This window comes from Pterocles gutturalis, unplaced genomic scaffold, assembly GCF_000699245.1.
Source record: "Pterocles gutturalis isolate BGI_N339 unplaced genomic scaffold, ASM69924v1 scaffold14969, whole genome shotgun sequence".
NCBI classification, from domain to species: domain Eukaryota; kingdom Metazoa; phylum Chordata; class Aves; order Pterocliformes; family Pteroclidae; genus Pterocles; species Pterocles gutturalis.
The window spans coordinates 14,827-26,267 of NW_010136043.1; the positions used below are offsets into that span (position 1 = coordinate 14,827).

General features: G+C 48.0%; 1 protein-coding gene across 1 annotated transcript in view; it reads left to right on the plus strand.

The window, feature by feature from the left end:
- The window catches only part of VCP (valosin containing protein), a gene marked incomplete at its 5' end in the record, with an annotated part of 21,470 nt that extends 10,232 nt beyond the window's left edge, over positions 1-11,238 (plus strand). The window contains 10 exons of the mRNA XM_010082159.1: positions 3,174-3,307; positions 3,562-3,697; positions 4,783-4,895; positions 5,552-5,716; positions 5,826-5,948; positions 7,029-7,241; positions 8,467-8,775; positions 9,738-9,893; positions 10,212-10,366; positions 10,790-11,238. Coding sequence (XP_010080461.1) covers positions 3,174-3,307; positions 3,562-3,697; positions 4,783-4,895; positions 5,552-5,716; positions 5,826-5,948; positions 7,029-7,241; positions 8,467-8,775; positions 9,738-9,893; positions 10,212-10,366; positions 10,790-10,895 — 1,610 coding nt within the window. The remainder of the gene's footprint in view (positions 1-3,173; positions 3,308-3,561; positions 3,698-4,782; positions 4,896-5,551; positions 5,717-5,825; positions 5,949-7,028; positions 7,242-8,466; positions 8,776-9,737; positions 9,894-10,211; positions 10,367-10,789) is intronic.
- Between the last annotated feature and the right edge of the window lie 203 nt (positions 11,239-11,441).

Consider the following 11,441-nt stretch of genomic DNA (forward strand, 5'->3'; position numbering starts at 1 on the left):
GAGGGCCTCATCCACTTGTTCTTCTTAGTCAGGGGGCCTGTAGCAGACCCCCACTCTAGTGTCCCCTGTCCCTGCCCTCCCTTTTTTACTGACTCATAGGCTCTCTGTGGGTTCGTCATCTAACCCCAGGTGGAGCTCCATGTGCTCCAGCTGGTCACTGAGGTGGAGGGTGACAGTCCCTCCTCGTCTCCACTGCTTGTCCTTCCTAAAGAGCCTGTATCTCTGCATTGCAACACTCCAGTCGTAGCATCCATCCCACCATGTCTCCATGATGCCAGTAAGATCATACCCCCGCAGGTGTGCACACATCTCCAGCTCCTCCTGTTTATTCCCCATACTATGTGCATTCGTATAGAAGCACTTAAGTTGGGCTCCCAGAGAGGCTGGACCTCCTGTGTGCTGCTCTCCAGCCGCCCTCCTGACAGCCTGTGAACCTTTTCCAGGCTCTGGGCATTTGTTGCTGGCTTTTCTGTCATTGGAGAGGTAAGAGTGGGATGGATTAAGGCTCCCCTCCCCTGGCAATATTAGTTTAAAGTGTTCCTCCCCAGGTTGTCAAGCCTATGACCAAAGATTCTTTTCCCTCTCTCAGACAGATGGATCCCATCAGCCCCCAGTAGACCAGGCTTCTTGAATCAAGCCCTATGGTCTAAGTAGCCGAACCCCTGGGGTGTGGCACCACTCCTGCAACCATTTATTGACATGCTAAATTCTATCTGCCCTTTCATACCCTTTCCCTTCAACTGGGAGGATCATAGAATCATAGAATGGTTTGGGCTGGAAAGGACCTCAGAGATCATCAAGTTCCACCCCCTGCCCCTGCCATGGGCAGGGACACCTTCCACTAGACAGGTTGCCCAAAGCCTCATCCAGCCTGGCCTCGAACACCTCCAGGGATGGGACATCGACAACTTCCCTGGGCAGCCTGTTCCAGTGTCTCACCACCCTCATAGTGAAAAATCGAAAAGAAAACCACCTGCACCCCGGAGCCCTTTACTGCCTCTCCCAGTACTCTGTAATTCTCCTTGATGCTCCTCAGGCTCCTCCCGGCCATGTCACTGTTGCCCACGTGAGACAACAGTAGCAGATAATAGTTGGTGGGCCGCACGAGGTTTGGTATTCTCTTGATCACATGTCTAATATGAACCCCTGGCAAGCAGCACACCTCCCTAGAGAGAGGGTCAAGTTGGCAAATGGGTGCCTTCATAGCTCTCAGAAGAGAGACGCCTATTACTATCACCCGTTGCTTTTTCTTGAGCTAGTCATTATGTGAGGAGCAGATCGGGCTACCTTGCTTGGCCCCAGTGTCTCTTGTGATGTGATGGGTCCTTCTCTTGAGTTTGCAGAGCAGTGAAGCGTTTCTGCAAGGGCACTTCAGCCTTTGGAGGAAGCCTCTTCCTCCTCTTGGTCTTTGCCTTTGCACGCTTCCACTCCTCCGCATTACGGGCTTCTGCCCTGTCTGCATTGGTGGCCACCCTTTCTTCTGAGTGTACTGGTGGGGGGGTTATTGGTTGTTTATCCATGGGTTGTGGTACCACAGCACACTGCACCTGAAACCAGTTGCCTGTCTCCTTCTCAGCTTCCCTGATGCTACACAGCCTTCTCACTACCTCCTGCAGCTCAGCCACATGCTGCAGGAGCTCCTCCACTTGGGCACACCTTTTGCAGGCAGGTCTACCCCCTGCCCCAAGGGAAAGGCCCAGGCACCTCCTGCAGTCCAAGGTCTGCACCACAGCCTCTCCCTTCCACAGCTCCGTCTGGGTGGAGACTTTGGCCACCACAGGGGTAGGTAGATGGCGCAGAACCCCCAGCTGGAGCTGCAGCCTTTGCCGCCTTCGCTGTAAGGCGAGTACCTACTGTTCTGCCTCATGGTCTGTGCTTTGCCTGGTCCTCAGGTCTGTTTTTCTTCTAAGAGGTGCCCTCCCATGCACCCTTCTGTGCAAACTGCCACCCAAACTCAAAACCCAAATTTCGGGACCTTCAGTGTCCCACCACATTAGCTACCCCTTCTGCTGCCACAGCATGTTGTGGGTGGTGCCTGCGCACTGCTTGTGCTCTGTGTGCATGGTAGGCACTGCCCTCTCTGAGGCAGATTTTGAGAACAGAGGTGTGGTTGCCATTGCCCTGGCAACGCCCATGCCACATCGGCTGCTTTCGTGAGAGCTGGTGATTGGAGTCGGCTCCACTCTCCCAGTGTTTCCGTGGCAAAGGAAACTTCCACCCCCCTGTACCTTGAGATCCGTAGGTCCAGTGCTGGCCGGGCCAGCCCCAAAGCAGCTGACCTTGGGGACTGCGTAATATATGAAAAATAACATTGTCGGAGTTAGTGATGCATTCTCTGTCTGCTGGTCCTAAGCCTGGAACCAACCGCAGGCAGTATTGTAGATGGAGCTGGTATGAACTGGTGAGTTACCTGTGATGAAACACTCAGTACCTTCCTGCGCCAGAGTCAGCTAGCAGCTTTGAACTCCTGAGGGTCAGGTTTCTGTTTCTTGGATCTTTTAGAAGCATACTTTCTCTTCATTACTACTCCCATGAGCATGATGGAAAAATCTGTAAAACCAGAATAAATTTGTAAGCCTGCACTAGTGTTCAGCAATTGTAGGAGATCTTAGGGCAATGCTGTCCTTCCTTCTGGGATTGATGTGCTTGCGCATTTTTGGGGTTTATTTATTTATTATTTGTCGAGATGGGTTTTGGTTTGTTTTTTTAACTCATTATAGGATCTTACAGAGGTAAAGGTCCACCTATGTAATGAAAGCTTAAAGACCGGTTCAGTATCTTACAGCGTTTTCCTTCCCTACCCTGATAATTCATCACCATATAATTTGATTGCTTCTCTTGCAAGCTAGGACTGACATTAACAGTGTGTGATGGCACATTACAGAGAAGCTCACCAAGTGTGAAGTAGGGTAAGGAAAGAGGCCGCTAAAGGTAGCTCATTGACTAGTGCTGCTTTCTGTTAGAGTAAACTGAAAACACCAGAATAATGATAGAAGGTAATTCTGCATGCTGTTCTTCCCTGTTCAGCTGGAAATTAGTGAACCCAATTGATAGTATTTGCTTTGGCTTGAAATATAGATTCTCCCATGTCAACATCATACTAAAAAAAATCGGCTGCGTGCCTTGGGGCTGGCTGCCTCTCTTCTGGGTGCCACAGTACTGCTATTTTTCAGGTCCTGAGATCATGAGCAAGTTGGCTGGTGAGTCTGAGAGTAACCTGAGGAAAGCCTTTGAAGAAGCAGAGAAGAACGCTCCTGCCATCATCTTCATTGATGAACTGGATGCTATTGCTCCCAAGAGAGAGAAGGTAAAGAAAGCATGCAGAAGGTGGAGCAGTACATGTCTTTTGGTAGCAGCTGGCGTGAATCTCTGCCTTTGACTACAGGGTAAAGCAGTATTTAACTTAATGCCTGATGTCAGTTGGACATGAGAAGATTAAGTTACAGTTCACAATGTTTTTTAACAGCTCATGGCTGTCATATCTGTCTGCTCTTGTGCAGTACTAGCTCTGGTGCTGTGTTGCAAAGCTTTTGTTCTAACCACTGTTTTCTCCCTCCATAGACACATGGAGAGGTGGAACGTCGCATAGTGTCTCAGCTGTTGACTCTTATGGATGGACTGAAACAGAGAGCACACGTGATCGTTATGGCAGCTACCAACAGACCCAACAGCATTGACCCAGCACTCAGGCGATTCGGTAACCACAATTGCAGTCCCTTTTTTGAGTGTCGCATACTTTATTACAGGCTATGCTTCAGGGGCCTTGGAAGGATTGAGCAGAAATTAATACTAAACATCTTCTGTGTGTTACATAAACTATTGACTTTTCTCCAGCTGCCTGTTTGAAATTCATTTCTAGGCTTCCAGCCTTTGCTCTAATTTTTTCTGTGCCATATTAGGTTAGAACTTGCAGAAATAGAAATAAAAATAAAATAAAATAAATAATGAATAAATAATGAATAAAAAATACTTTAAAGTGGAAAAGTGTGCTAGTTTCTGTTGGATGAAGCGATTTCAGAACACGCTGAACGGTTAAATGCTTAAGGGGTTGTTCGTGCCTTAGGTTGCAGAAGGCTCTGAATTGTCTGATTTCTCTTTATTGATGAGAGGTCTGGTAGTTTCTGAGGTTCAGGTTTTCAAAACCTTGCAGTGTGAATGAATGTCTGGTGCATGACCAGTTGGTAAAGTCTGTAATAGTAAGCTGGTCAAGTGTGTGGGGGAAAACAGCCTCTTAAATATGTACCGAGGCATTTGAATGCGTAGCTATGGCTCGAGGCAAATGATAAGTGTATGTACCTTGGCTAATATTGCAATAATACCTGGGTTTCCTGCCTCACCAGATATTAGGGCAATTCATGTTTTTCACCACATGGGTACTGCTATGAAAGTTCTGAAAAATTAAATCAGGACTCTTGTGCTGAGTACCCAAGGCTAGAAATAAACAAAAATGTCTCATGGTAAGTTGGTTTGGGGAAGCATATTTTCCTATAAATGAGGCCCAGAAAAAGTTAGTAAACCAGCAATCCTCTGGTTCATATAATATTGAACTGTAGTTAATACAGTAGTCTTACTTTCCCTAAATGGCAAACCTTTTCCTCCTTCTCTGATCTGACTCTGCTGCTGTGCTGATAGATGCTGCAGAGAAACCTAAAGCTCTCACATTTTTTGAAATTTTATGTGTTTGTGGCTTGTCATTATGTTGTTCGGTCAGAGGAAGGCAGCAACTGCAGCTCCTCTAGTTTGCAGAATCAGCAGCTCAACATATGTTTTTGCACTCCCCAGGTCGTTTTGACAGAGAGGTAGATATCGGTATACCAGATGCCACTGGGCGCCTGGAGATCCTGCAGATCCACACAAAAAATATGAAACTGGCTGATGATGTGGATCTGGAGCAGGTGAGTAGTGTGCTGTTGGGAAAGCTTGTCTCTGCAGACAGATGTTTCCGATGCTCTGTTTTGTAGTGGAAGAGTTGTTAAGGCTTGATTGCATGAATGTAGTTGCTCATTAGGACAGCATGATGCTGGGTGAATGTGTGATTTTCCTACTGACTAGTTTACCAGTGACCAAAAATCCTCACTCACTAGTTAAGAATGGCATGGCTAAGTGAAACAAACGTGTATCAGTCCAGTCTGGAAGTGCCTTGCCACTCTCCTCCTGGATTTGTTTGTTGTGGCATTCTCTTTAAAGTAAAACAAGCCTGAAGGAGCTCACACAGAGCTGTGTGGGTATTGTGATGCTGGACACCACATATAAGCTGGATGATTCCTGTAATCTCTGTCCTGAATGAAGAACTGCAGTCAGTCCTCAGGGTTATCTTTCTGCACACCATGTAAATTCCCCTTGCAGCTTTCATCTCAAGTAGAAGGTAGAACAGCAGCTTCTTTGCCTGTTAAATATGTGATAGCACTTGCCTTGAATTCCCAGCAAAGCACTGATGTTCCTGACCCTCCAGAGTTTTGTTGCAGCTCCCAGTGAGTGACCAGAGCATGCATTGTCCTTGCAGAGCGCTTGCTTGTATCCCTGTGAGTCATAGTCAGTGCTCTGCTTTCAGGTGGCAAACGAGACCCATGGCCATGTTGGTGCTGACTTGGCTGCTCTTTGCTCAGAAGCTGCTCTTCAGGCTATCAGAAAGAAGATGGATCTCATAGACCTAGAAGATGAAACCATTGATGCTGAAGTGATGAACTCGCTGGCTGTGACCATGGATGACTTCAGGGTAATGCAGGAGTGCCCCTCTTTCTTTGGGTGCAGTGTCTAATTACTTACCTGAAGCAACTGAACATAATGTATTAGAATTCATATAATGCCATTTCTTCTAACCATAGTGGGCTCTGAGCCAGAGCAACCCTTCTGCTCTCCGGGAGACTGTGGTGGAGGTGCCACAAGTTACCTGGGAAGATATTGGTGGTCTAGAAGATGTAAAGAGAGAACTCCAGGAGCTTGTACAGGTAAGGGTTTCCAACAGATTTTTGCCTAGTCAGCTTGCAAAGTAATTATAATAGTAAAATCCAGAACTTCTTCAGACTCCCATTTAGGCTGTGAACAGGGTAAATGCAGAGGTGTTTTGTGGTTTTTGCTTGTAATGAACTGAAAATACCATGATGTTCCATCTTAGTGAACTTGGAGAGGAAGGTGCTGGGAAGCAGCACTGGGCTTTCCTTAGCTGTGTCTGCGGTGTCATCTTGGGTGGGTGTTGTGCCACATGCAGAAACAGGAGCAGTTCTGCTTCTCTTAAGTGGACACCAGCAGTGGGACCACTGCTGAGAATTCTCTTAAGTGGTGGTTTTATATATTAGAACATGGATGAAGATTCTTGTACGGAGAGCCTCTGAGGGGCTTCCCATTAGCATTAGCACAGAGATGGGTGAGAAGTAATTGTGAAGCCTTCTACAATGGGAAGACTGGGACAATGGCCTGTGGAAACTCCTGGTAGCTGCACTGGAATGGTTTGGGTTCGATACGTTCCTGCTTTCAGTTGGCACTGAGAAACATTCTGTCTGTGAATACAAGAATCTAATTTTCTGATGTTAAAATCATCACCTATCTCTGACCTCGTTGCTGAGGATAAATGCTTACGTCAGACACCTTACCTGTCTCTGGAGAGCAGAGCGAATAGGTTAGATAATGAGCTGTTCCCTTTTGCTTCTGCAGGGCAGAGTGAAGTTGAGGTTAAGTGTGCTGGAAAACTACCTGAACTGGTATTTAGTTCTTAGAGGTAAATAGGTTTCTTTTTTTTAAGGCAGCTTCCCAATTCAGCTGTGGTGTTTTTCAAACCAGTGTCCATTTAAAAACTTCAGTGGCACTGAGCAGGCAGGATCTTGTGTTCAAGCCATCAGAAATCTCAGATAGTGTTTCTGGTAGGAGGAGAAATGAAGCTGATGTAGTAAAAGTTGTCCCTGCCCATGGCAGAGGGTTTGGACTAGGTGATCTTTGAAGGTCCCTTCCCACCCAGACTATTCTGTGATTCTAAGGTATAGGCCTGTTCTGGTGCATCATGAGAGGTTTTTGTTTGCTTTGTTCTCCTTCAGTATCCTGTGGAACACCCAGACAAGTTCCTCAAATTTGGTATGACCCCATCGAAAGGGGTTCTCTTCTATGGGCCACCTGGTTGTGGTAAGACACTGTTGGCCAAAGCCATTGCCAATGAATGCCAGGCAAACTTCATTTCCATCAAGGGGCCGGAATTGCTCACTATGTGGTTTGGTGAGTCTGAAGCCAACGTGCGTGAGATCTTTGACAAGGTAAGTGTTTCTCCTGCTCCTTGTCTTATGTTTGTTCTGAGGTACCCCCAGAACTTTGTCTCCAGTGCATCTGTCTTACTGGCTAGGTTCTTTTTTGTGTCTTCTGTGTTTTCCCCACCTGCGCTGAGAGCAGGGACTGCTTTCCTGATGTTAGAGAATTAATCCTCTTATGCAACATATCTGTTTTTTCTGACTGCAATTTGCATCTTGTTACAGGATGATAAATGCCCCGCTGCCTTAGCAGTGAGGCTAGTCTTAGGGTGGAATAGGTATCCTCTGCATCCCTGCAAACTTTGATACCTCATTAGCTGTCACTGTCTACAGATTTTCAGATGGGTTCCTGTTTTGCAATGTACGTGGCTTAGGGAGGAGCTCACTTCTACTGCCCAGTTCCCGTGTAGACAGTGCAGCCTTCTGTCCCAGAGTGTATCTGCATGGGTTATCCAGGGCATCCTCACTCCTGTGGTCAGGGAAGGTGCTGAAGGAGCAAAATGGGAAGGAGAGTGAGAGAGAAAAATCTAGGTTGGGAGGGAACGTCAGGCCATCTAGTCTAGATGTTTGTCCAGAGCAGGGAGGTAACTTGGAAATTCAACCAGGTGGATCAGTGCCTCATGTTCTGAACATGGGCTAAGGGTGGAGAATCCCTGACCTCTCTGGGCCTGTGTGCTAGTGTTTGAGCTCTCTCATTGTGAATATTTTTTTTCCCTGTTTCTAACTGGAATTTTCTTTGCAGCCATTTGTGCTTCTGGTCTTTCATACTTTCACTGCACATCTTGAAGAAAGATCTGGCTCCCTTTTGCCTATAACTACCTGTTAGGTAGCTGAAGACAACAATTGGATTTCCCCCTTCCATTGAATATATTTTGCCTACTGGTACTTGAGTGCCTAAACAACTAATTGATGTCCCCAGATCTGGAATGGAGAGTTCTTGTCCAGGCCAGCTGGCCCCAGCTTTCCCTCTAGGCATTGAAGTTACCACACTTCTGCCTGGTTCACAATGCTGCGAGCTTTGGGGAAGTTCAGCATGTTGTTCAGAGGAATTTAATCGAGGTTTTGTATGGTGGGAGTCTCTTCAGGAGCAGCTCCTTAAAGCTCTCATTGCAGCAGCAGTAGTCTGGTACTCCTCTGAGCTGCTTTAATTGTAGGTTAGGCTTAGTGTGAAATCAGCATGCTCCTCTACGGGTGGTATTAACATGGAGTAATTGTTCCCATTTGCTTTTCGCAGGCCCGCCAAGCAGCCCCTTGTGTGCTCTTCTTTGATGAGCTGGACTCCATCGCAAAGGCTCGAGGTGGGAATATCGGTGATGGTGGTGGTGCTGCAGACCGTGTCATCAACCAGATCCTGACAGAGATGGATGGCATGTCCACCAAGAAGAACGTTTTCATCATCGGTGCCACCAACAGGCCAGACATCATTGACCCAGCCATCTTGCGCCCCGGCCGGCTGGATCAGCTCATCTACATCCCTCTGCCTGATGAGAAGTCCCGGGTTGCTATCCTTAAGGCCAACCTGAGGAAATCACCAGTTGCCAAGGTAGGATCTGTGCCCTGACTGTGTCTTGACTTGGGTTTGCTGTGTGCTGCACGTGCTCCTCACAAGCTGGGGATGGAGCAGAGGGCTGGTGACAGCTCCACACAGTACAGTGCTGGGAAACCTTCAGTCCCTGAAGGATGGGAGCTGAGAGGTAGAAGGAGGCTTGAGCACTGAGGCAAGGTACCAGCGAAGCTAGGTGTTGGTGTGTGAGCACAGCAGGGCTTTGTCACCTGGTGGAGTTCTGCCTACAGTGTGGGAACAGGAAAGCCTCTTATTGCAAGATGGAAAAGATTCTTGTACTCAGAAAGAAAAGTAAATGTAGAACATGGGGGTGGGAAATGGAGATTGAAGACAAATTGTTGCAGTTAATTGTTGCTGAACTCTGTCATAGGCAAGAGCTATGTCCCTTGTCTGGGGAGCAGGCAATAACGCAACCGATATTTAACAGAGAAAAGCAGATGTCAAGTGACAGCTCAAGCTTTTTTATACAGAGCTTACCTTTTTAGGTTCTGTTGGGAAGGAAAACTTCAAAGAACACTGCAGTACTACTCTTTCAGTTGAGGTGAAGGAGGTTGATTTTCTTGGTCTGCCTGTGTCCCATCTCCATTTTCAGTCTGACAGTGTTTCATTTGACTCCTTATGCCAGAGACCTGAGCAAATGATATCCTAAATCCACAAGTCAGCCTGCCCCTTCTTGAAGGTGACCAGTGCAGAGGCATCTGCAGCTGCTTTGTGGTTTCTTGGTGGGTGTGTGCGAGGTGTGGCCTGCCTTCGTGGTGGTTAACTTTTCCCAGAAACAGGAACCTTAACAGCTGATCTTTTCAGAATTGGAGAAAGTTAAGGCAGCACCTTGGTACCATAGGATCTAAAGACATCTCTTTGTCACCTGAGGTTGTAAGGTGTTAAGGAGATGCCTCTCTTGTTGGTGTGTGTTTGTTTGTTTGTTTGTTTTTTCTCACTAGGATGTCGACCTGGATTTCCTAGCTAAGATGACCAATGGCTTTTCGGGTGCTGACCTGACAGAAATTTGCCAGCGTGCCTGCAAACTGGCCATCCGCGAGTCCATTGAGAGTGAGATCAGGCGAGAACGTGAGAGGCAGACCAACCCTTCTGCCATGGTGAGTGGGGCACCTGGTCATCTGTGGGCTATAATGTGTTCCTCTCTGTAATCCTCGGATGGGGACGAGTGGGCTCTCAGCACAGAGCTGGAGCACTTTGTTCTTATCTTGTGGGAGGTTGAGGCCCTCCTGGGGTGCCTCATGGTCAGCATTGCTCAGCAGGCCCCTGCTGCAGCCCTGACCCGCAGTCTGCTGCGTGTCCTTTTCCAGCCCCTGCCTTGGCAGGTCTTGGAGCGTGGCCCTGAGGGAGGCTGTGGGCAGCTGCCGGGCTGCGGAGCTCAGGCACGCAGCTCACCTGGGCCCTCTGTCCCGCTGCAGGAAGTGGAGGAGGATGACCCAGTTCCCGAGATACGCAGGGATCACTTTGAGGAGGCCATGCGCTTTGCTCGCCGCTCTGTCAGTGACAATGACATCAGGAAATACGAGATGTTTGCACAGACTCTACAGCAGAGCCGTGGCTTTGGCAGCTTCAGGTAACTGTAGGGAAGTAGGGGGAAGGCAATGTGGTTCAGCCAGCCCCACAGCAGAGCACCAAGGCAGCTTTCTGCTGGATAACAAACTCTTTCTGGTAAACCCTACTTCCACCATGGTTTTGCATTCTCCCCAGCATGTACGACAGCTAGTACACAACATGGCAGGTGGTACGCTGTGCTGCAGGTCTGTCATAGCTGCTTTGTTAGTGCTTCTGAAGTCCATCAACCCTTTTTCCTTTAACGCAAGCAACAGCCGACAGCTGTGCGAGCCTCTTGCGTGACCTGCTGTAAGGCTTCATCCCATTTCTCCTGCCTGTCCTACTTGGCACCAGGGTATTGGCATGGAGGGAGGGGATGGTGCCGAGCCACGAGGAAGCTTTTGAACAGCATCTCTTCTCTCTCCTTCTGCACTGCTGCACATAGGTTCCCCTCGGGTAACCAGGGTGGCGCCGGTCCGAGCCAAGGCACAGGAGGCGGCAGCGGGGGCAACGTGTACAGTGAAGACAATGACGATGATCTCTACGGTTAACTTGCTGTCCTTGGTGGACCAAACTCCCAAATCAGGCCACGTTGTACAGGGAAAAATCCAATGTTCAGTGGACTCTTGGCTTCTTCATTCCTCAGTCAGAACAGTGTAGCTGCACATCAGACTTTGTACAGGGAATGTTTTCTGCAAACACAAATCAAGACTGTTGTTCAGGGGAGAGGCAGACAGTGAATTAACAAGAGGGGAACCAACTTAATTTCTGAGAAATTTTCTGTTCTAGTTTATGTGGCAGAAGCAGCAGATTTAGCAAAGGGTACAACGCTAGCCTGTGTAAAAAAACCACAAAAAATAATTAAAAAAAAAAAAAAAATCTCACAAAACTGTAGCCAGGCCCTGGCAGTTCATTTGTGTGGTGCTGGCGCTGTCTCTAAACCTGTGTCTCAGGTGCTGTCCAAGTTCGGCTCTGGTGGAGTCCATCTGTATGTGCGCTTCCGTGCTGCGTACAGGGTTGCTCTTCATTCTAGCACCTCTTACCTCATGTTAACAGAATAGATTGATTTGGCAGTGTCTCTCCTCTGCCCTGGCTTG